General features: G+C 43.1%; 1 protein-coding gene across 7 annotated transcripts in view; it reads left to right on the forward strand.

Moving 5' to 3' along the window:
- AMBRA1 (autophagy and beclin 1 regulator 1) overlaps positions 1-25,065 on the forward strand; it is a 271,553-nt gene that overhangs the window by 207,362 nt on the left and 39,126 nt on the right. For 6 of the 7 annotated variants that reach the window (XM_053275343.1, XM_053275350.1, XM_053275336.1 and 3 more), the window contains one exon: positions 4,360-4,499. In XM_053275343.1, coding sequence (XP_053131318.1) covers positions 4,360-4,499 — 140 coding nt within the window. Of the gene's footprint in view, positions 1-4,359; positions 4,500-12,695; positions 13,872-25,065 lie in introns of those variants that run through there. The other variant, XM_053275380.1, reaches the window with a different exon arrangement.

Genomic DNA, 25,065 nt, shown 5'->3' on the forward strand with positions numbered 1-25,065 from the left:
TGCCAGTCTGTGTAGACAATACTGATGGACCAGTGGCTAGATGGACCAGTGGTCTGACTCAATATATGGCCACTTCATATGTTCCTAAGCAAGTAAAGAAAGCACATTTGGAGCATTTAAAGGGGGGTGGGATATACCAGTTGCAAGGAAGTAACATCAGGAAAGGGGGGCATGCCCTCAATTCCTGCCTGTAGACTCCTAGTGGCATCTGGTGGGTCACTGTGTGAAACAGAATGCTGAACTAGATGGGCCTTGGGCTTGATCCAACAGGGCTGTTCTTATGTTCTTAACATGTGTGAAAACCAGAAAACATGGACCCAGGATTCAAAGCTTACAAGTTTGCTTGCTACCAATTTGCTTTCTCAAATTTGCATTTCTGTCTTCAAGGCCAACTACTTCTTCATTTCTAAGTTTCAGGTTCTCAAACAGCACATGTGTCAAGTCAGGTTACATGGGGATGCGGACCATAGTTCAGTGGTAGAGCATATGCTTCGCATGCAGAAGGTCCCAAGTTCAATCCCTAATATCTGTAAATAGAGCCAGGAAAGTACTCTAGTCTGAAATCCTGCTACTGATACCGACAAAGCTGCTTCTGATATTGAACTAGATAGACAAATAGTCTGACTCTACATAAGGCAGCTTTATATGGTCTTGTGCTTTCAGAATTCAAATTCTTTAATATTATGTTGCACTCACACAATAAAATTATTATGCCAATTAAGTCTTGCCATCCCTGACTTCTCAGATTGTAAATATTCTTTACCAGTTGTCTCCCCCCCCCTCTTTCATTCTTCCATCTCTGGCATTTGAAAAGTCTAGGAAATTGAGTGGAAAAGGAAGCATGGAGGAGGATCCTTCATGCTTCCTCTTCTACTCCCTTCCCTTGGTTTTCAAAAGCAAAAAGTGGGAGGATGCTGCCAGATGAGGTTTTGGAGAGGTGGCTGGCAAACAGCCTGCCAGCTCAATCAATTTGCCACCTCAGTGGCCTCATTAGCAGGCCAATCCTGTGGGCAAAGCAGAACACCAGCACTTTTTCAACTATCTTGTTTAATTAGTGGTTCTTCACAACTTTTATTTGCATATCTCTGCATATTCTTGTGAAATCTTCATGTTACAAACATTTTTGTTTATTTATTTATTTTACATTTTACATCCCATTCTTCCTCCAAGGAGCCCAGAGCGGTGTACTACGTACTTAAGTTTCTCCTCACAACAACCCTGAGAAGTAGGTTAGGCTGAGAGAGAAGTGACTGGCCCAGAGCCACCCAGCAAGTATCATGGCTGAATGGAGATTTGAATTCGGGTCTCCCTGGTCCTAGTCTAGCACTCTAACCACCACACCACGCTGGCTCTCAAATAGTTTACAGTAGTTTAACTGATCAAGTATCCTGGCCTGGGGGCAGTTATGTCTGTGTATCATTGATCATTAACCTCAAGTATGATCCTGTACAGATAACCAAACTATCTGAATGTGATCTCTCTGACTCTGTGTAACGTGGTTGCCTGTATCATCCTGCCAAGAAATAAGGAAGATTTTACCACATATTGGGTTCACCAAGGAGTCCAAAGCAGTGTACATGGTTAGATTTATCCCAAGAGTAACTCTGTGATGTAGTTTATTTCTATAGGCTCTATTATTTTGGGATTGAATCCAGGGGTAAGTGAGCTCTGCATGAGTGAAAAGCCCCATTCAGATATTTTTAAAACAGAGGCTGTACTTGCATACAACCTCAAAAAGCATGCCAAAAGTCCTTCCTGGCATGTCACTCACCACCCTGCGCTGCTCATTATTTCAGCAGCGTTCATGTGAAGAGGTGAATGCTGTGATGGTGATGGCAGGCTTTTCCATTACCCGAAAGTGCTTTCAGGTGGTATACAGAGGCTGAATCGGGCTAAAGCAATATCTTAATGGATCGGTTTTATGTTCTGGTATGAAGTTTTGAGTTGCATAAATCTTTCATCAAGCAAAGTTTATCTTCCTGATGAGGAATTCTCAAGTATGAATACTCAACCTCAACAAAAACTGGTTTGCTAAGAGAATATACTATCTTGTCATTGCATTTTCTGGTACCAAGATAGTAACTGTGCTCTTATCTTAGACACTATACCTATAAAGTGGAGTTGGAAAACTTCTTTCCCCAAGTTTGGTTAAAATAGTACTTTTAAAGCCTCACATATTCATGCTAAGTTTAAATGTTTAGTAATAGTAATTGGGAGGTTGTGGGGCGGGGGTGACTTGTCTGTTATCCAAGACACAATATCGATGTTGGTCAATCTTCCTGCTTTCTTCTGGTGTTTATCCCTGTTCAGTACTAGTGGCACAACTCCCTGCTCCCACATAATGCAAGAATTGAGAGACAGATTTCCACTGGTGAGTGTGTGTGCGTGAGAGAGAGGGGTGCAGCCTCTAAACTAGTACTTCTCTAACCTACTCACATGTACTCTGCACAGCCTGTTTCGGAGAAGAGGGGACGATGGTTGTCCATCACCAGTATTTACATAGGCACCTAACCAGTAAATGTTCTTTACACTTGTGCAGTTGCACTCCAAATTGTATAAACTCTAACAGTTTGAGGGATAAAATTTGATTTCCCTATGATTCAATATTGGGAAAGTATGGCTTCCTTTTAACATAATTTCTCTCTTGAGGGAAGAAGACTAGATTCCTAGCTACAACTATGCATTTATTGCACAAAAATTAATCCTATCTGGAGAGATCCTGAGTGGCTGCTAATGGATTTGTCTAGATTTGTTCATAGGTAGAGCTGCATCAGGCTAATTAACCAGCCTTCAGTCACTGCTGAGAGTTTTTATGCCAGTATTACTATCCTTGTTGGTTTTATCAGATAATTATCACATGAATGGATGTCATGTCCCCTTAACATTGTGTGGTTTTATGTGGGGGAAAGTGAGAGTGCGGGGAAAGGGGAAGATAAGAACTGAACAGTTGGCTGAATGAAACTGGTTTGGAACTGGGCATAGTTTCCTGGCTGTCCATACTTCTTGGCATGCTTTTGTCAGCTGCTACTTCCCTAGTATAGAAGAGCTGGGTGTATAAGGCTGTAACTTAATATTCCATCGAGTGCTGCCTCCTGAGAAACTCTAGGCCTTTGGATGGTTGCAGACAAGCTAGGCCTTCCAGGTAGCTTCTGACAGTGAGTTTGTGGTATCGAGGGTGCAAGAACTGGAGGAGAGCCCTGGAAACTGTTCTGTCGACCCCAGTTCCTTAGCAGGAGGCCTTTGCCCAGGAGAAACTGTTTATTCATGAAATAAGTCTGCAATATAATCACCCAGCATAGTCCTTTCATTCTGTCACACTTCAAACAATGCTTATTTTCTGAATTAATGCTTCTTTGCTTTTATAAATGCCTTTCTGTTGTCATAACCCCATTAAAATTGGAGTGTGCACCATAATCTCCATGGCAACAGATGCTATCAGTGTGCATATGATTCTTTGCTACCTAGTTGAGAGAAGAAGAGAATAGCACAAATATGCTGAGATGGTGTAAGTATTGAAGAGACATCAGAGACATGACAGCTTCAGTTGACACTGAACATTTCTGAATGCCAATTACTTTGCTGAGCAAAATAAGAGGGCACAGAGCATTGATTGATATCTGTCTTGCAGAAGTATCTTGGGAGAGTCATTTAATATTCCACTAGTGTTGCTTTTGTGTAAGTGCAAAACTTCATTGATGCATCATTGGTTTTTGTGTTGCTGTAGTCAGTACATATCTGACTACATGCTTACTGTGCTAGACGCTGTACAGATGTACCGCAGAAGGATTTCTGTTTTTCAAAGGATCAGAAGCAGAAGTAAATGACTTTTGTGTTGCTATAACCAAAATGTATTCGACTTAATACATATTGTGCTAGATGCTGTAACGATGTACAGCAGAAGGGATTCCTATCAAGATTCCTGTCAAGAAGCAGAGCTCAAGTGGCTTCAACAAAATATAATTGGATATAAGTAGAGCTGGAATTCAGGTTTGGAGTAAATGTCTTATCAGTTCTACTGAAATATGTCGTCATTTCACCCACACAAACCCTTATTTCTGGCCTACTATGTTCTCTGATGTCTCTGTCTTGGATGCATTCTAGCTATTCCATTGCTTCGCAGTAGGGGACCAGAACATCCACACACTACTGAAGTGCTACATTTTGCTTATATCTTTCCCTTTGCACCTTAGCAGATGAGAGAGTGTGCCTTGTAACAGGATTAGAAAATGATACTCAAGTTCAGCCTGATAAGAATAGACTGTGCACTCCCAATGGAATTGGCCAGTAGGTGGCTGACTAATATAAGATTATCTGTTTGAATGACTAGTGATGTTCATCGTTCTCTCTTTTTCCTTCCAGAGGGTGTTCAACGTCTTGTACCCAATGCCTGCTGACCAAAGAAGACATGTCAGCATAAATTCTGCTCGCTGGCTGCCTGAACCAGGTTTGGGATTGGCATATGGCACTAATAAAGGGGACCTGGTGATCTGCCGACCAGAGTAAGTGGCATGGTTTAGAGCCTGAGGGCCACTTTAACCTTTGTTACTAAGGATTTTCTGTCAATATTTTATATGTTTCAAAAACCTTCAAGGATTAATCTCCTTTTTCTTTTTGAAACATAGTGCTGTTCACTCCTCTTTGGAAATTTTAATAACTGCACATAGGTTTTATCTTTGGAGTCTATGAAAAGATGGAACCATTGAGCAGCTGTATCAGTCTAATATTCCTAGTGCTTTCTGAAAGCTCTGTTTGTGTCAAACATCCCATTTGACTGCCTTTGCATCAGACAGTAATTGTGTGTGTGTACGGATTCATATTCCACCATATCAAAATTCATATCAAGTTAGCTAACACTTAATAACTTCTTCAATTAATTAAAACAATGACACATAATAAATGCACAATAAAAGCAGTTTAAAATGTTAATGTAAAGTGACAGCTAATTGATTGATTGATTGATTGATTGATTGACAGCTGATTATACTAAAAAGTGTAACAATAAAGTTACACTTATTGGCTAAAAATACCAACATTAAAAAAAATCTCCCAAGAGTCAGGATGGATATAATCTAGTCCCCAAAATATAACAATGAAGGTGCCAGGCATACATGTCTTGGGAAGCATTCCCAAAATTTTGTTTTCACTACTGAAAAAGCCCTCTCTCCAGGCCCTCTCACCTGCCTCACCTCTGAATGCAGGGGCTCTCAGGGATTTATTTATTTATTTATTTAGCACTTATATCTCACTTTTTCCTCAAAAGAGCTCAGAGCGGTATACATGGTTATGTTTATCCTCACAACAATCCTGTGAGGTAGGTTAGGCTGAGAGATACATGACTCGCCCAGAGTCACCCAGTGAGTTTCATTGTTGAATGGGGATTCAAACTCGGGCCTTCGCGGTCCTAGTCCAACACTCTAACCAAGGGCGTAGCAAGGTTGGAGTGAGCTCAGAGACAAGATTTTAAAATGCTCTCCCCCCCTCCCCTGAAGCTCAGCTCATGAAGTAAAGAAATCTTAAATGAGGCTGAATAGTGGTAACAAAAAGCATAGTAAAGTGTGTGTGTGTGTGTGTGTGTGTGTGTGTGTGTGTGTGTATATAACACCTGTGTGCCACAATAGAACATCATCCTAAATTATTTTTTTAAAGGTTTTGTAAATTGTGGACGATGCGGGTCATTTAATGGTACTAGAGAAAGACATGCTGTTCTGGTAGCTCCAGGTCTTAACATTCACATCAATTTCGGAGGATGAATACAACTGAAGGAATCCCGGGTGGGTGCGCAGCTGGGGGAGTCAGTCATGTGACTTGCCTCTGCCCCCCACCAAGGCAGTGGGCCCCCAGACAACTGTCTCCCCTTGCCCTATTATAGTTATGCCTCTGACTCTAAACACTACACTATGACCTCAATTAACAGACAAGATCTTGTGGAAGCAGGTGGCCCTGCGGATACATTTGTATCATTACCCTCTTGGTCAGATGGCTTATAATATAATGTTAAAGTTAACTTTTTGTGCTAAGGCAATAGATGTTAATATTAATGAATGAGTTACCTGGAGGAACATTGAGGTAGATTTCTGTGCTCTGTCAAAACTTAGTTTCTAGAATACAGGAACAAATATGACTTCAAGGGGAGAACTTCCCAAGGTGAATGTAATTAGCTTTATCATGAAAATCTCATGTACAGGATCTTGCCAAGAGGCCCACACATTTTGGCTGGCCTTGAAAGCCAGCCATTGTTGCCAGTGGTGGTGGTGGTGGTGGTGATGCTGATTGGGTCTAATCGCTCTGAATTCTTATAGAGTTTTGAAAGCACTCAGAATCTGCAGTCACAGATAGGAGTGAGTCCGAACCGGTCCGGCGGCCATTCTAAAGAATGGCCGAACTGCCGGACCGGTTCGGCGCTTGCTGGTCCGGGTCCGGGTGGGGGGTATTGCTTTAAGGGCGGGAGGGCTTGCTTACCCCTCCTGCCTCTTTACCCCCTCCAGCGCCCGTATTTAATAGACTAACGGGGCGCTGGAAACCAGCCGCCCCCGCCCCCCCCCGCCGCGAGCAGATTTCTCCAAGAAGTACCCATACCCCTGCCGCCGCCGTAGCCCACCAGCCAGCCAGCCCTTCCTCCCTCCCTCCCAGATGCCCGCCCGCCCGAGTCTTCACCGAAATGCTTTGTTAAAAAACGAGAGCAGCTCTCGGACAGAGCTCCTCTCATTATGAAGGCCTTTCCCGGCCGGGTAGACCGGGCCTCCGGCGATCGGCGTCCTTTGCGGCGTGTGCATGTGCGCGCACGCAAAGCGCCTTCATTCTGCAGCAGGCCTTCATAACGAGAGGAGCTCTGTCCGAGAGCTCCTCTCGTTTTTTAACAAAGCATTCCGGTGAGGACTCGGGCGGGCGGGCAGCTGGGAGGGAGGGAGGAAGGGCTGGCTGGCTGGTGGGCTACGGCGGCGGCAGGGGTATGGGTACCTCTTGGAGAAATCTGCTCGCGGCGGTGGGGGCGGTGGGGGGGGCGGCTGGTTTCCAGCGCCCCGTTAGTCTATTAAATACGGGCGCTGGACAGGGCAAAGAGGCGGGAGGGGTAAGTAAGCCCTCCCTGCCCTAAAAGTAAGGCCCCCCCTTCGGTGCCGGTCCGGACTGCTCCGGACCGTGCACATCCCTAGTCACAGATGAAACTTCAGAGTATTCTGTGTATACACTCCTTCCTCCTCTGAGTACCCTGTGTCATGACTGACTGACTCAATGAATCTGTATTACATTCATTGACCAGAACAGACATGTAACATACAAATTTACAACCATATCTACACCCCTTATAAATCTAATACATAATACCTACTCCGCTTCTGACTATAAACAAAATATACAACCCTACCGTAAAATTTACTAGTCTAATGAGGCAATCATCTTCTTAAGCTCTTCACTTGCCGTCGAACAGAACTTCGCAGCATTTAAAGATATCAAATCATTTAACTCAGACAAAAGAAATTTTACATTTAAAATGTCTGAACGTCCTGGGTAGTCTTTTAGAAAAGGCAGCAAATAATGATCACATTATTACATATCTCTCTGTAGTAATTACAGTAAAGCAATACATGAGCCAAACTTTCTTATACCTTCCTTCAAGTACTGTCCTAGTCAATGCATCAAAACGAGCTAGCAATAGTGCGTTACGATATTTTGGCACAGTTATCATACTAAGGTACCTAGGCTAGCCCACTTAGTATTTACAGTTTTATTTCCCAAAATAATACTTACAGATATATGACTGATCTATTTGATGATCTATATTGTACATGTGTTGTTTAATCACTAATCTGGCATTTGCATAACCCATTGATGGTAAGAAATCAGGAGACAAACCATAATAAAATAACTTCTCCAATTAACATCTCCCGCAAGATAATGAAAATTTATCTTATAATAACCATAAGTGTTAAGCCAGCTGCTTGGAAATTTAATTTCAACAATAAGTCAAAAATACTAAGTGATTTCCCCATTTCAACTTTTCAGAAACCTGCCTCCAAGCGACACACAGCACTTGGCACACAGCATGGGGTCTGAAATAAACTACTCAAAATTTTCATTTGTTGAGCTTCTAATTTTACAGATTTAGTAAAGGGCTCAGTTTGCACCACATACAAAAGTTGCATGCAAAATACAACATGATAAATTGAGCCCCCACAAAAGCAAGAATGGCCGTTGTTGACTTCTGTGCATTTAAAAGCACATAGTTCAAATGGGCTGTCCTGTTACCTGATGTCCAAAAAACTATACCGAGATAGTTAAAACCAAGGTGTCATAGAAAAGGAGAGGCATGTCTCACTTTGATTCTTGTGATCACCTACCCAGCACAAAGATATGGTCACTACTAGCAATCACATTTGTGGATACAGATCTTGTTAGATACAGATCTTGTTAGATTCTTAAATATGTCACTTTCTTGAACAGAATATCTGTTACTCCCCCACTGAAATGAATCCCATATGGTTACTTTATATTTTTTCTTCATTTAGGGTAGTTCGATGTTAGGGGATCTGTCTGGGCCTTTTACCCGAATTGGTACCAACTCAAATAGAAGTTCAAAATAGCTAATTTCATTTTCTCTTAGTATAAAATTCAGGATGTCAGTTTAGAGGATGTAATTAACTGTGGAGACATAGGGTGATTATATACATAACATATTTTTGCTTTATAGAGAAAACAAAATGCAGGAACATTTTCCTGTCTTTGTGTTGAACAGAATCTCAGGACAGTAGTTTGGTGACATTCTAGTATTCTTAGATCAGAGTTTCTCCCTTTTGTGAATTCCATAGTTGCCAGTCCCAAGATCACCAATTCTGGTAATGTATCTGATCTCTCACATTGGTTTTTGTATTGGTTGTTCAGTTTTGATTCTTGTAGACAACAGAGTTAAATGGTGTCACTGGCTTTTCTCCATCCTTTCTTCTCCCTCAAGTTCTCTACTGAGGATACCTAAGCTTATGGCAGCCAGAAGAGCAGGTTTCAAGGAATATAGAAAACTTGTGGTTACCATCTCAGTACTTGCTATGGATGCTTCTGCTACCACAGTGTTCCTATGCAATGTTGTTGGCCAGTCTTAGGCATATCTAAACAAAATGGTTCTCCACTAGTCCCTATAAGAAACTTCAGACTCCAACACTAGTCAGCTTCACATGGAGCTGCTAACAAAAATTACATCCTGTATTGGGCTATCATGTCTCCTTCCCCTGTGACTTTTAATCAACCTTATCTGCGTGTGATGACATCATATAAATTCACTTGCCCATACATTGGCTTCCACTGGCAGAGGGACACTCGATGTAATAATGTTAGAACACTGCATGCCTAAAAGTTATGGGAGGGAAAGAAGACTCTTCCCAACAAAAGTGAGATGTTTAGACATTGCCCTCCACTAGTATCTGACTAACCGTGGATTTCATTACTGGATTATATAGAATCTATATTTTACTCTGCTTGTGGTGATGTAGCCTCTGATTAGTTGAACTGGCACAACTGAGTGTTCATTTGTTCAGAGTACAAAGCATTTTGTAGTCCATCTTATGTAAGTGGTCTCAGTTTAAAAGTTTACAGAGGGAAGGCTGATGACAGGGAAGAGGTCCTAGGGGGTTGAGATGCCAACAGGAAGCCCACAGGCAGGTAATTAGAAGAATGATCAGTAATGGAGAAAGAAAGAGCTTGAAGGAAAGTTAGGTGGAAAATTAGGAAAGGACAGAGGAGAGAAAGGATTGAGGCAAGAAATTACTAATCAGAGAACAGAATCTGAAACAGTCACAGTGCTAAGATCAGAAGGGGTTAGATGTTATAGATGGAGGGAGTGCTAGGGAGGCTGGTCAAGAGACAAGGTGGCTAAAGGGAAAGTTAATTGAAAAGTAGAAACCCAAGGAAATTGTGGATGGTGAATATATAAAGTTAATGAAAGGAGAAGCAAGGCAAACTGAATATAGACTTTAGAGACACGTGGGACTGTGTGCAATTGGCAGGAAGCAACTGGGTAGCCAAAAAGGTTTGGAGAACTGGGAACTATAAGCTGATAAGCCAAGGGGCCTGGATATGGAGGGCCATATTTCCTAACCAGAAGATACCCAGAGGCTACAACCATAAGTTATTACCAAAAATGGCTATTTAACCTGAAATTAGATATTAGACAATCAATTTCACTTCGTCATAGCAGCCATGACAACTGTGGGCCTATCCCAAGTCGTCGTACCTATGCACAAGATCACACACTTGATCTGGTCTTTCACTCTAATCAGGGTGGTGTTCCATGGGTGGAGACTCCTGTGATTTTGCCATTATCATGGCAAACTGCATAACTAATTTATGAAGACTTATTTTGGAATTCATCTGTTATGTTGTTTAGTATGTCTTCTGCGCTCCCTTGAAGGCAGTATTTCCCTCGGGTGGAGGGGAGGGCCCTTGGTTCCCCTCATTATTCTGCTTAGGTTCCTGGTACCCAGAGGTTGATTTTAAATAGATTTGCTTTATTCATTTATTTGTTGAAATTACTAGTCTTTCATAAGCTCTCAGTAGGTAACTGTAAATTTAAAGTGGTGGGGGGGGGGATCAAATTGGGTTAAAGCAGAAGCATTGTAACCAGTTCTGAAACCCTAGTCTCGCTACTTGCAACTACTAAAAGGCAGCCTCTTTCCAGGTCTTAAAATGTATCCAAAAAGGATACTTAGCCTTTGGCAGAACTCCAAGAAAAAAAGAGTTCCACAATTATGGATCAGCCCGCTTGGAATGCCTCTGTGCACACTGGCTGTCCTTAATTGGCAAATGAAAAGGGAAGGCAAGGCTGATCTCACTTGGTTTTATGAATGAAATGGGACCTGCACCTAACAAACTATCACCTGAAGACATGTATCTAAATTGTGTCAGAACTAGAATCCCTTCACAAGACGGAATATGACCAAGTACAAGCAGTAGTGTTGTGCAGCTCATACATGAGTATGCCTTTTTTAGTGGTAGTGATTCTGGGGCTGGGATCCATTTTGTCCGAACCCACAAGCTTTGAACACAAGAAAGAGGTACTGCATCTGGGTTATATTTCCTTCCTGGTTGCTGAGTAAGCTGCTTGATGGTCTTGCTCTGCATGGGTGTGTGCTATATCCAGTGCTCCAGATCCATCCATTCACTCCTTGCCACTTGGTCTGTCCATCAAGTCCCTCTACTACTACTCATGTAGTCTGCTCTTTTATGGGTTTACATAAAAATGCTTCTCAAATTGTACTGTAAATGTGCACAATATGTTCCCAGAAAGAAATAAGGAAATGTACCAAATAATAGATGAGTTGATCAACAGAGAGGAGACTCTCTCAGGCTTGATTGCAAATAGGGGAGTGGCTAGCAACCAAACAATATCCAGGTACTTCCCACTATCACCCCAGACCTAACACCCAGAGAGGAGTAACCATTATTAATCCCAAAACTGTAACGTTTTTAGTCAAAGACTGGATTTCCTAACATGTAGTAAATTATGCTAAAACGAACAATCCTAGCATAGGAGCTTAAGACGTAACCATCTGTTTGTTATATTAATGCACACTAGCTGGGCTGACACAAAGCATCTGTGTGTACATTCGCCCTACCTCTAACCCCTATGGGCTGATGCAGCCCCCTGCCACCATGGATGGTGGTGGAGGCAGCAAAAGCTCCTTCTATGGGCCTTCCTGCTGCCCAAATGACAGGTCATTTGGGGGCTTTCTTCGCATGCACACAGAAATCATTTGAGCAGCAGGAGGGCCCATGGAAGGAGCTTTCTCTGTCTCCCCTCTTGGCTGCATCCCTGCCACCATCTCCACCTCAGTCTCCGCTGCCCGCACCACACCCCATCAGCCACATCCCCTTCACCTGCCATGGCTGCTTCCTATCTCTGTCTCCTTTTCCTCCTCTCCCAGGCAAGGGCCTGCGTTTTCATTGGTCGCAGCTGTGGCAGGTTCAGGGCTTACCACGTACCACCTAAGCATTTTATATAGAGAGATTATAGCAGATATAGCATAATCATAAACACACATCTGTAACACATGGTTTATATTGAGCCTTAGGTACTTTAGGACCACTTGCTCCCAGCTGAATCTACCCATTTATTTATTTATTTAGCACATTTTTATACCACCCTAACCCAAGGTCACCCATCTGACTAGATCAATTGGAAGAGCTCTGCTCCACGTGCCAGCACCTGCTGAGGCTCATTTGTCAAACATGTGGGACAGGGCCTTTTCAGTGCCCCCAGGCTGTGGAATTTGTTTGCGTTGAAGCTGTATGGCTCCCTTTCTCTCAGCCTTTCAGAAGAATCTGAATAGTGAAGACCGCCCTTTAAAAACAAGCATTTGACCAATGAGTGGTCCCCAGCTCTCTTTTTAATGTAGCTGTGTTTTTGTTTTAGCAGTTTTTATTGAAGTTTTATTACTTTTTAAAATCTTGTTGACCGCTCTGGAGTCTTTGGACGAAGGGCGGTATAAAAATATAAATAATAAATATTGTGTTCCTGAGATGGCCTTTCTGTTCTATAAAGTTTTTCTTGTCAGGGTACAATGTATATCATCTCAGATAGCCATGGGTACTCCCCGTGAGGGCAACATGTTCTTCACATAGTTCTTAGTGCTGTCAAGTATACAGCCATCCATCTTGCACTGTCTCGATCTCTTGTATTTCTGGTGACTGACCCCATTTTTCCCCACCAGCCTGTTCAGTCGTTAGTGGAGATGCCTTGCAGCAACTGAGCCCTTGATGCATTGTTCTCCTTCTAAAGTAGCTGTTGGTGCAGGGTGAATAGTGAGAGAAAGATGGAGGGACAATGATGATCACATTCATGTTTGCTGAAGTATCCTAGCTATGCCACCCAGCTGCTTGAAGATCTCATTCATTAGAAGTGCTTATTTCTACAATTATGGCAATAAAAGTTGGACTGAAAACTTGATAGTTTCGCCTAGCAAGACAATGCTGCCTTTGTGATTTTGAGAAACACTAATGTCTGTATTCAGGTCATAGATGTGATGAGACAAAATGGCAGACTTGTGTGGCATCCTGATTTTCTGAAGGTAGAATCAAGCAGCTGAGAAAAGGAAGTTCACCTTCACACTTGGATACTTTTTACAGTACTATTACTGCTACTACTACATGTATACAGATTGGAGATCAGCTTATTTAATAGCTTCCAACTTCTTGTACAGTGAATGTGTGGGTGTGGGTGTGAAATAGTTTGCTTGCTACTATCTACCCCCTTGGGACATGTTAAAACAATGACTAATGTGATGCTACTTGCTTGCAGCTAGACAGCTCAGTGATTTTAACTGTAGCGGTAAATGGGCAACTTAGCAATCCAGTCTGCCTGTCATGTTGCACATAAAACCCTTGGGTCTTTGCAGAACATAAATCACTTAAGTGCATTGAACAGCATATACATACAGTAGCTGATATGGCGAGTTGCCTTTTTCTGAGCAAGGTTTGCCACTTCATTATGCTAGTAATATATTAGTAGTGTATATAAGTAAATGTATATAAATTTCACATTAAACAATAGAGAGGGTCTCATTGCTTATGGTCCATTAACATTTTATGTGTTGAAAGAAGTAATTTTTGTACTTATTTTCTTACTTTTCTGAAAAGGTTCTGGAGATTACCAATTGCCAAGCTATTTCTGCTTCTTCTTTAGGAAGCTTCAAGGGGCATATTCATTCCTTTTGTCTTGGATGCCCCTCCAGTTTTTTGTAATAGAAAAAACAATCAGTAAATCTAATTAATTTCATTTACCGACTTTAAAACCTTCTTGTATTGTGGTGTATCTTTTATCAAGGAAAAGTTCAGTATGATTCTCCTATTGATGATATCTCTTGTAATAAAATCTTACACTAATTGTCTTAGTTGTTTCAGGTCTTTTCCTTTTTTTCCTTTGCTAAATAAAGATTTTTAGAATGGAGTTCATGTCAGCCACTTGAGTCATTATTAACTTCACCCCTTTCTTCACCAATGAATGGACATTCTTATTATCTCTGTGTTTCCCTGATATATTTAAAACACCTTATTCTTATTCTGTCTTGGGAAAGTGAAGTCGGAGCAGGGGTGTGTGTGTGTTTCATAGCTCTTATTTTGCAACTACTGTTAGAATTACAGTGGGATATTCTCACAGTATAAAATAACTGTAGTTTCCTTTATTCGGGATTACTTTCAAATCACTGGCTAATGTCCTGACTAAATTACTCGATGGTAGTTCTGTTGAAATTAAGTAGTCCTTTAAAGTAACTCCTCAATTTTATTATTGAGTAACTTTATCTGGATGTTAGCCACTGGTTTGTATTATGTCAGTCCTAAGGTCATGTCAGCCGTAGAGTGTGCATGGACCATTTTTTGCAGTTCATTCTGAATCCAGACCAAACCACAGTCCGCGAACTGGTTTGGTCAAACCAACCAGCAAGCCAGGTTCCATTGAGCGTAGTGACTGAGAAGGGCAAGGGCGATACCGAGGGGCCAGTGAGAGGCATCTTTAAAAGGAGATGATCCCAGGAAGCTGCCTGGAGCAGCGGTGTTCCTGCTAGCAGCCCACGTGCAGCGGTGGTGGTGCAGCTCTGGCACTCAGATGGCTTCCACTTATGCACAGAAGCCAGGTGAGTGGCAGAGCCATGCTGCAATGTGCGGGCTGTTAATGGAAGTGCCACGGCTCAATTTCTGTACCTCCAGTAAGGTACCAACTCCATTACTTTTAATGGTGCCTCTTAACATCCCCTGGCACCACCCTCACCCCTCTCAATCATCACCCTCAAGTCAGCCCAGCTTGAACCAGTTTACTTCAAACCAGGTTCAGTTAAGGTTGATTGCGAATCTGCCCCCCTTTCTTGAGGGGCGGTCTGGTTTGCAGTCGACCCGCTCAAACCACCTTGGTTCACAGCAGACCTGAGATCGAAGTGATTCTGCACACCCCTAGTCAGCAATAGGTCATTCAATAATTATGATATTGTATGTTAAATATAACTTGTTGAGCATTCAAAAAACTAGGCGCTGGACTCAAAACAACATTGTTGCTTCTAATCTATTTAAGACAACAAAAACAAATCACAAAATAATTAAAGTGGAAAAAGTAAAAGATTGCCAAAATGCACACCAAAGCAACTTAGCTAACTTAAATAGGTGAACTGAGTAGTTTTTAAAAAGAGGGAGAGAAAAGGGAGAAGAGAATCAACCAAATATTAGCATGCAATGTATTACATAAAGAATGAAGGGGGGGGGAATGAAGAAATATGAAACAGCAATAGAAAATCAGCAAATCACTAAGACAAACAAGGTAAATAAATGTACAGAAATCAAGGATGAAAGCTAAGCAGGATCTAGAGCTCTCAGATATACTTTGAAATAAATAATATTTTAAAAAACATTAACAGTACATGTTTTATACACCAAAAGAGAATATTCCCTCAACTGCTCTCTCCCAGGTTTTCAGACCACCCTCAACCAACACTTAATTGACACACCAAATGGAAGTGAAAATGTGGGGAGAGGGAGGGGAGGTGATCTAATAAATATTCACAAATTGTATGAGGAAATAGAAAAGGTAACAATGCAAAGAAATCAAAAGCAAAAAAAAAAAGATATGTAGATACAGAAACAATAAGATTGACAGCTGAATGCATGCTGAGTAAAACCAAACAGTGAGGAAGGAGGGAGGTAGAGTGGCCCACCACAGCTCTCTGCAGACCTGCTGCCCAGCCCAGCTTTTGCCTGCTTAGTAATGGAGGTAGAATGATTTCCTTTTTGTAGCCCCCCCCCCCCGGATATTTAGGGATCGGCTTACCATAGGGCTTTGATATGGGCCGGGGGTGGGATAGGGCAGATAGAGAAGACTCTGAGTATTTAATTTAAAACAGATTGGGGAATTTGCTGGGTTTTAATATATATTTATAATTTTTTTTAAAACTCTATTAAAAAAAATCCTATAAGGGTAAATATAAAAAAGGTAAAATGCCTCCCTTTCTGCCTCAGGCTTTGATCAACTGGAATGACTTGGCATAGGGCTTTGGTATTGAGCAGAGATGTAGGGCAGGGTGGGAGGAATATGTACATTTAAATTTAAGTGGATTGGACAAATTGTTGGTTTTTAATATTTTTTTCTAATTGGCCTATAAGTGGCTTGTTTCATGGCAGAAAATTACAAAAACTTCTGGAACAAACAGTTAGTTAGTTAGTTAGTTTGTTTGTTTGATAAGTGGGAGCAAACAGTTGTTTGTTTGTTTGTTTGTTTGTTTTATAAATGGTTTGCAACCCAGAAGGTCTGAGTGAGAACTAAAAGCATATGTTGTGCTTTTATTTTCCCCCCTTTAGAAATGCACTATATGTCCAAGGTGGTTGGACATGTCCAGAAACCTCACTCATACTATTTACACTGTATGTCATCATTCAGTATGATTCTGTAATGATATGAAATGTTAAGGAGGCTCTGCTTCTGAGCACCTGCAGAGATTGGTTTTTATCTCAGTACTGTGAGAGACCACGACCAGCCCTCCTTTCATGTTGGGGATCAGGGAGAATGTCTTTTAGGAAGGAGGGCATAACTTCAAGAGCTCCTTGAACCCTGGCATGTCTCATCTATCATAAAATTTTACCAAGAAGAGGCAGATTCCTCATTCTCCCACACTTGGTTTCTTCCGAAAGATGGTGCTAATTCTTGCTCGTTTCTCTATTTCTTCCCACCTATCTTCCTTGCTTCAGTGGGACTTAGTGGTCTCCTATAGGGAGCAAAATATGCTTGGAGCACAAATTAGTTTGGTTTGATTTACATCCCTGAGCATGTACAATCCTGAATGCACTTACCAGGGAAGGATCCCAGACAGTTCAATGCAGTGGAGTTTAGACATGCTTTCCTGGCTAGTAAGTCCTTTAGGTTTCAGTGAAATGTACTTCCAGCTAAATGTGGTTAGATTTGCTGCCTGAGACTGCAGTTCTCCACACACTTACCTGGGACTTTTACACACAGTAGGCTTTACTGCGAGTTTACTGGGAGGCTTTACTACAAAATCGAAGTTTTCCCAAGAAACCAACGCATACAGTGGATTTTATTTTTACCCTGGATATAAATTGACACACACTCTAATGAGCAGTGAAAACTCCATATTGTGTATGAACTGCTCCCCGATAACTCACAGGGACTTCAGAGTAAATCTGGCCGATATGCGAACACACCCCTTCCATTCCAGAGGAGATGTCTGTTAAAGGGTTTTTAAAGGCCCGTGTGAAGAACTTCCTGGAAGCAAACTTTCCTGAATTTGTTATGATTTCTGAGAAAACATACATAGGCTCACACTGCATGGTTGAAAGTCTCCTTTGTTAATCTGCAGTGAGGGGCTCATTTTAAAATTTCGTCCCCAGGCCTACTCCAACCTCACTATGCCCCTAGAGTGAACGCAATGTGTGAACAGGTAGATTCATGCTGGAGGAGGTGATTCTTCTTAAGCAATCCTACTTCAGAGCACTTATGGCTTTAAAAATCAGCTCTTGCACTTTGAATTGGCTTGGAAACAAATTGGAAGCCAGCAGAATTGATGGTATTGAAAGCAACTGAGAAGTCCAGAAGAACCCCATCAATCTCCCAGTGTTCCCAATTTTCCATCCAAAACTAGGTTAGAAGATAGACTGAAAAAGATCCAGAGAATCATTGTCAACCTAATATACCTTGAGTTGGGCTGCCATGAAGAATCCTAGCCCTCGGTATATTCTGAGCAATATATTTGAGACTGCTCGGTAGTTATTCATATCAACAGTGACAAAAGAAAGTTTAATAGTTGTCTCACCTGCTAGGCCACAGGAATAGACCCCTCAGTTCCTCCATCCGCATCGAGCTCAAAAGTATCTATATGAATATAGCAGGCCAAGGCAATGGGAATATCTAAAACTAATTCTGGAATTTAATGTGGAATCAGAGCAAATAAAATTGATTTTATCCACAAAGCACCTTGTAAATTGGTCTCAGCAGACTGCTGAGGATTCTGTTACCATCTTCCCCCAGTGTTGGTGGGCCAGTTGCAACAAGCCTGTCCTCAGTTGGAACAGTTCCTCTGTGTAGTGGCATTGCAGGGGTGCAGTAATAGTGAAAAACTAAGCTTTGTTTGTCATCACTGTCCTGGAGTTAGCTCTAAAATTCGCTCTAGATCATGTCTAGTTAGTTTATACAACTACTGCAAATCATAGTTGATGATGCGGAGCATAGGCAGCACCCCTGTTTTTTAATGTTATATATGTTTTACCCTGTTCTTTCTAACCCCCACTTCCAAGTCTCTCTGGAGATTGTGCTGAGTCGGTGTCAATTCCTGGCAAACACAGAGCCATGTGGTTTTCTTGGTAGAATACAGGAGTGGTTTACCATTGCTTTTCTCCCACACAGTATGAGACGATGCCTTTGCTGTTGTCACTGAAGTGAGCAGCATCTGCCTCCAGCACCTTCCTATATCACTGCAGCCCGATGTAGGTGCCTACAAATATATATTTACTAGGCACAGTCTGGGAAGCACACTGGCAGGGATTTGAACTAACAGCCTCTTGCTCCCTAGGCAAGCTGCTTGCCCGCTGTGCCACCGCAGCTGATCGGGTGCTACTAGATAAATATTAATCCTCGTCTCTCTCTCCCCTGCCAAGCATCTATGTACTACATTGTCCACCTGTGTTCCCATTTCAGATAGTTCCCAAAGAAATACAGGGTTAAAATATCACATCAAGCTTCTTTTTGTAGACTTTGCCACAGCTTCAGCTTAAGGAAGATAATGACTTGGCACGTCTGTGGAGTAGGCTAGGTTGGCACCTTAGTATAATGCTTTAATACTCTGATCAGGAATAGATTTATTCTTACTCTAAATGTTCTTATTCTTATTGTTAATTACTCTTAATGTTAATAGGTTTACTCGTAGTGTTCTCAGCTTAGAATCTGCTTTCTACTTGAACCATTTTTCTTCTACGAAACCAGTTTTTAAATCTCTGTATGGTCTTCCAAACAAGTTTCTGTGAAATGTTTAGCCTTTGGTCAATTTTGTTGTTGCTTAACTATTCACTGTTGGGACTTAAAATAGGCTAGCCACCTTACCTAGCTTTGAGGGTATATTGAGGTTTAAGCTGCTGAAAAGACTTGCCAGTTTAAAATCCTTTTAACGCTTTAGGGCAGTTCAAGCTGCTTAAAGTTTTTAAGTTGCACTCTGCTCTGACAGGTCCTAAATAGCTTAAGCTATTCCAAGGGATCAAAACATCATAAGTAGTGATAGATTAAGACTGTTATTGTCTTTAAGTAGGCAGCGCTTTAGGATTTTGGCGTGGTTTAAATTATTTTTTCAGTTTGCAGAGCCTGGTTTAATGCACTTTCCAGTGAAAGAAAGCACTGCAGTTCATGGAACTAACAAGCTCCTATTTTGTGCAACTCTTGTGCAAAAAACTTGAGCAGTAGAATGCACAGATATGCTATTTGGCCTAGAACACTCATGAACAATGTTACTTTCTTCCATTACAAGTTAATACATACAGCTGGTTTATTCTGAGTAAGACCATTGGTCCAGCTAGCCCAGTATTATCTACTCTGGCAGCAAGCAGCTCTCCAAAGATTCAGGAAAGTGAGGCTGTTTGGAATTCACTTTTAAAAAATACAAAATCTTCTGTGTGGGTGGATTAGAACCTCTTGACAAACGTTAAACTTTGTCTAGTCTTACATGAACATAAACAAAAGCATTTACCTGCCTTTCATGTTCTCTTATTTGATCAGCACAGTGCTTGTTAATACTCAACTTTTCATTGCATAATTTAAAAACCTATTATTTCCATTGTTTGAATATGAGTTGCCTTGAGCATCTTGAAGAGGTGGAATATAAATACTAATATATATATATATTTGACTGCATTCAGATGATAGTTTTACCATGTCAAGTGCTCTGGGATTCAAATGTGTTAGAGCTTCTTGTCTTTTTCTGCTGTACTTTACTTGGTCTCTGGGCAAACTGGATTTGAAGGTTTTCTATTGTAGCTAGTGAAAAGCTGCTCCTAGTTCCTAGTAGAATGATTAGTACTAATGCCATAAATGTGCTCATTTTGTTGCAGCCTCCCAGCCTCCATCCCTAAAAAGCCTGGTTCAGGAACAGGTATATGCTCAGTATCCTCTGCCGTGAAGACAGATGCAAAGAACTCATTCAGCTTCTCTGCAACCTCCATATCCTCCTTAATAATCCCTTTCACTCCCTCATTGTCTAATGGTCCAACTGCCTCCCTGGCAGGTTTCCTGCTTGTGATGTACTTAAAGAAGTTTTTGTTATTCCCCTTGATACTTTTGACTAAATGTTCCTCAAACTCTCTTTTTGCCTCCCTTATTGTCACCTTGCATTTCTTTTGCCAGAGTTTGTGTTCCTTTCTGTTCTTTTCGTTTGGACAGGCCTTCCAATTTCGGAAGGAAGTCTTCTCCCTTTTATGGCTTCCTTGACGGTACCCGTTAGCCATGCTGGCATCCTCCTGGACTTAGTGGTACCTTTCCTCCTTTTGGGTATGCAATCTAACTGGGCTTCTAGTATTGTGGTTTTGAGTAAACGCCATGCCCTCTGGAGCGAAGTGACTCTCCTGATTTCCCCCCCAGCTTTCTTTTCACCATACTCCTCATTTTTGAGAGGTTTCCTCTTCTGAAATTCAAAATGTCTGTGTTAGACATCCTTGGTGATTCTCTCCCCGCATGTATGCTGAATTTGATGGCACTGTGGTCACTGTTCCCTAAAGGGTTGATGACACTGGCATCACGCACCAGGTCCTGGGTGTCACTCAGAATTAGATCCAAGGTCGCCTTTTCTCTGGTTGGTTCCATGACCAACTGTTCTAGGGCACAGGCATTTAGCGTATCTAGAAATTTGACCTCTTTGTCCTGACTTGAATGTGAATTTACCCAGTCTGTGTGTGGGTAGTTGAAATCACCCATAATTACAGCCCTGCCTCTCCTTGATGCCTCCCTGATTTCGTCCTGCAACTCCCAGTCACTGTCGGCATTTTGATCCGGAGGGCGATAGCACGTCCCCAGTAGCACGTTCCCTTTCCGGCCTTGTATAGTCACCCACAGGGTTTCTGTGGAGGACTGCAGTCCATTTAGGTTTTCTAGCTTGTTAGATTCTATCCCTTCTTTAACATACAGTGCTACCCCTCCTCCAAGGCGCCCCTCCCTGTCCTTTCTATAGCGTTTATACCCAGGGATAACAGTGTCCCACCGGTTCTCACTGTTCCACCATGTTTCTGTTATGCCCACTATATCTATTTCTGCGTTAGCAACCAAGCACTCCACCTCACCCATCTTGGCTCGGAGGCTTCTGGCATTGGCATACAAGCACCTATACACTGAATCTCTCCCCTGATGTATGCTATTCTTTTGACTCTTTGACCTGCTGGCACAGCCTCCCGTCTGCTCTTTATGCGGTCCTGCTCCGTCCCCATCTGTTTTATTTGAATTCTTTGCAGCCTCACACTTTAAAGGATGGCTTTTGCCAAACGGGATACTGCCCAGCTCCCATTGGCTGTTCCCCAGGTGTCATTTTAAAAGCTGCTCTGCAACCTTTTTGATTTTAAGCGCCAGCAGTCTGGTTCCATCTTGGTTCAAGTGCAGCCCGTCCCTTTTGTACAGGCCTTGCTTGCCCCAAAATGTGTCCCAGTGCCTAACAGATCTAAACCCCTCCTCCCGGCACCAACGTCTCATCCACGCATTGAAACCCCTCAGTTCTGCCTGTCTCACTGTACTTGCGTGTGGAACAGGTAGCATTTCTGAGAATGCTACCTTGGGGGTCCTGGACTTCAAAATGCTACCTGTCAGCCTAAATTTGGCTTCCAGGACCTCCCGACTGCATTTCCCCACATCGTTGGTGCCGACGTGCGCCACGACAGCTGTCTCCTCCCCAGCACTGCCTAGGAGCCTGTCTAGACGCTGCGTAATGTCCGCAATCTTCGCACCAGGCAGGCAAGTCACCAACACGCAGGTCACAAACCCATCTCTCTATCCCCCTAATGATTGAATCACCAACTACAAGGAGGCCCCCACCCCCCAGAAGGGTATCCCCTGTGTGAGAGGATATGGGCTCATCCTTGTCCTCCTTGCCCAAGACCTTTATTCTCCCTGACAGCAGAGGAGCCACCAGCCCTGGAGTGGGATGCCTCTATCACATCCCTGAAGGTCTCGTCCACATGCCTCTCTGTCTCTCTGAGCTTCTCCAGATCCGCCACCTTGGTCTTGGGGGAACGGATTTGTTCCCTGAGAGCCAGGAGCTCCTTGCACTGAGCACACACCCATGACTTCTGCCCATGGGGCAAATAGTCGTACATGTGGCACTCTGTGCAATACACTGGGAAGTGCCCCTTCCCCTGCTGACCTTCTATCTTCATATTGTTTTAGTTGTCTCTTTACAGTATTTAGGGAGCTTATTGTCCATTTATTAGATAGTTTATTAGGATAGGTCTCAGCTGTAATGGTCAGCTATTTAACTGTCCAAACAGACTTTCCCAAGAATATGAGGGATACGAGGGAGGGATATATACTTACGTTCTCTTCTCCACCAGGCTCCTTGTGATCCTTGTGATCGTGGGGGCTTATTCCAGGCTCCCCTGCACACTTCCCGCTAAAATCCTGCAAAACTCCTACGTCCTGTTCACTATGCTCTGTTCGCTATGCTCTCGGGCCTTCACCTCATATGTAGAGTAGCCTTCCAACTGTCACACAGGATGTGAGTCAAAGGAAAGGAATGTGGGGCCTCTCCCAGCCCTAGCTGACTCCACCCCCACTACTAAGTAACACTGCCTTTAGGTAACCCTAAGAACTCCTAGTCCTGTGATATCTTAACCCTAACAAGTAACAAGGGTTAGGGTAGAGAGACTAAGACCTACCCCTTAAAGAGAAACAGCCCTTGCAAAACTCCCCTCTTCCTGTTAGTTTGAAGGGGAAAAGGCTAGATGTTTAGAAAGGCTTGCTCACCTTCTCAGCTTCTCAGCTGTGTCTGCTCTTCCCAGAGTAGCCTTCCAACTTCCTGGAAGTTGAGGGATAGGGCAAAAAAGGGGGATAAAGGTTTATAAAAGTTTATAAAGGGTGAAATAAAGTTTCCTACCATGCTACCATTCCAACCTTCCAGGAATGCCCCCAAGTCTTTGGGGGAGCCACTTTGGGGGACAGCGAGGGCCAGGTCTCTTGGCTTAGGTATTTGTATATGGGGGGGCATTTAATTAGTGGAGCTTCTGTTTTAATTTGACCTGGGTGAGACAATCTTAGAATGTGTCTGGGCTTAACTGGAGATGGGGAGACAGGGGGCGTGTCCACTGACTGTGGGGAACAGAAGAAGTAATGTTGGCAGGTCAGCGGGCCGTTACAGGGGAAGGGGACTTGGAAATCTAAGAGCTGTTTCCCCTTCTGGCTGTCCTGCCAGCTCTTTGACCTTGGGGAGCAGTACCGATCATCCTTGGAACCTCACCTTGCTCCTCTGTAATGCCAGGTCGGTGCAGAACAAATCAGAAACCATCCATGATTTGATTCTGGATGAAGGTGCCTACCTGGTATGTATTACAGAGACCTGGCTGGGGGAGGCTGCGGGCCCAGTGTGGTCCCAGCTTCTTCCTCCAGGCTACTCTGTTGAGAAGCGGGTGAGGGACCGTGGGCGGGGAGGTGGAGTGGCTGTGGTCTATAAGAATAACCTTTCCCTTACCAGAATCCCTGTTAGAGTGTCGGACCATATTGAATGTGTGTACTTAAGTCTGGGGACCAGGGATAGACTGGGACTTCTGTTGGTGTAGCGATCGCCCCGCTGCTCAACAGAGTCCCTAACCGAACTGACAGACTTGGTCTCGGACTTGGTGTTGGAGTCCCCTAGGCTTGTGGTGCTGGGGGACTTCAATGTTCACTTTGGGACCAATTTGTCCAGGACAGCTCAGGAGTTCATAGCGGCCATGATGACTATGGGCTTATCCTAAGTGGTCTCGGGGCCGACGCACATTGCTGGTCACACGCTTGATTTGGTCTTTCACTCTGATCAGGGCGGTGTTCCGTGGGTGGGGAATCCTGTGATTTCCCCATTGTCATGGACGGACCACCATCTGGTTAAGGTCAGACTCACAATCGCTTCCCACCTTCACAGGGGCAAGGGTCATAAGAACATAAGAACAGCCCTGCTGGATCAGGCTCAAGGCCCATCTAGTCCAGCATCCTGTTTCGCACAGTGGACCACCAGATGCCGCTGGAAGCCACAGGCAGGAGTTGAGGGCGTGCCCTCTCTCCTGCCATTGCTCCCCTGCAACTGGTACTCAGAGGCACACCCTTGAGGCTGGAGGTGGCCCACAGCCCTCAACCTTTCCTCCATGAAGTCATCCAAACCCCTCTTAAAGCCATCCAGGTTGTTGGCCATCACCACATCCTGTGGCAGAGAGTTCCACAAGTGGATCACGCGTTGTGTGAAAAAGTACTTCCGTTTGTTGGTCCTAGACCTCCTGGCAATTAATTTCATAGAGTGACCCCTGGTTCTAGTGTTGTGTGAGAGGGAAAAGAATCTCTCTCTCTCCACTTTCTCCACGCCATGCCTGATTTTATAGACCTCTATCATGTCTCCCCGCAGTCGTCTTTTTTCTAAACTAAAAAGCCCCAGGTGTTGTAGTCTTGCCTCATAAGAAAGGTGCTCTAGGCCCCTGATCATCTTGGTTGCCTTCTTCTGTACCTTCTCCAGTTCAACAATGTCCTTTTTAAGATGTGGTGACCAGAATTGTACACAGTACTCCAAGTGTGGTCGCACCATAGTTTTGTATAAGGGCATTATAGTGTTAGCCGTTTTATTTTCAATCCCCTCCCTAATGATCCCTAGCATGGAATTTGCCTTTTTCACAGCTGCCGCACATTGAGTTGACACTTTCAACGAGCTGTCCACCACAACCCCAAGATTCCTTTCCTCTTCCGTCACCGACAGCTCAGATCCCATCAGCATATACTTGAAGTTGGGGTTTTTCGTCCCAATGTGCATCACTTTACACTTGCTAACATTGAACCGCATTTGCCATTTTGTCGCCCACTCCCGCAGTTTGGAGAGATCCTTTTGGAGCTGC

This window comes from Hemicordylus capensis, chromosome 1 (genome assembly GCF_027244095.1).
Source record: "Hemicordylus capensis ecotype Gifberg chromosome 1, rHemCap1.1.pri, whole genome shotgun sequence".
In the NCBI taxonomy this organism is placed as follows: domain Eukaryota; kingdom Metazoa; phylum Chordata; class Lepidosauria; order Squamata; family Cordylidae; genus Hemicordylus; species Hemicordylus capensis.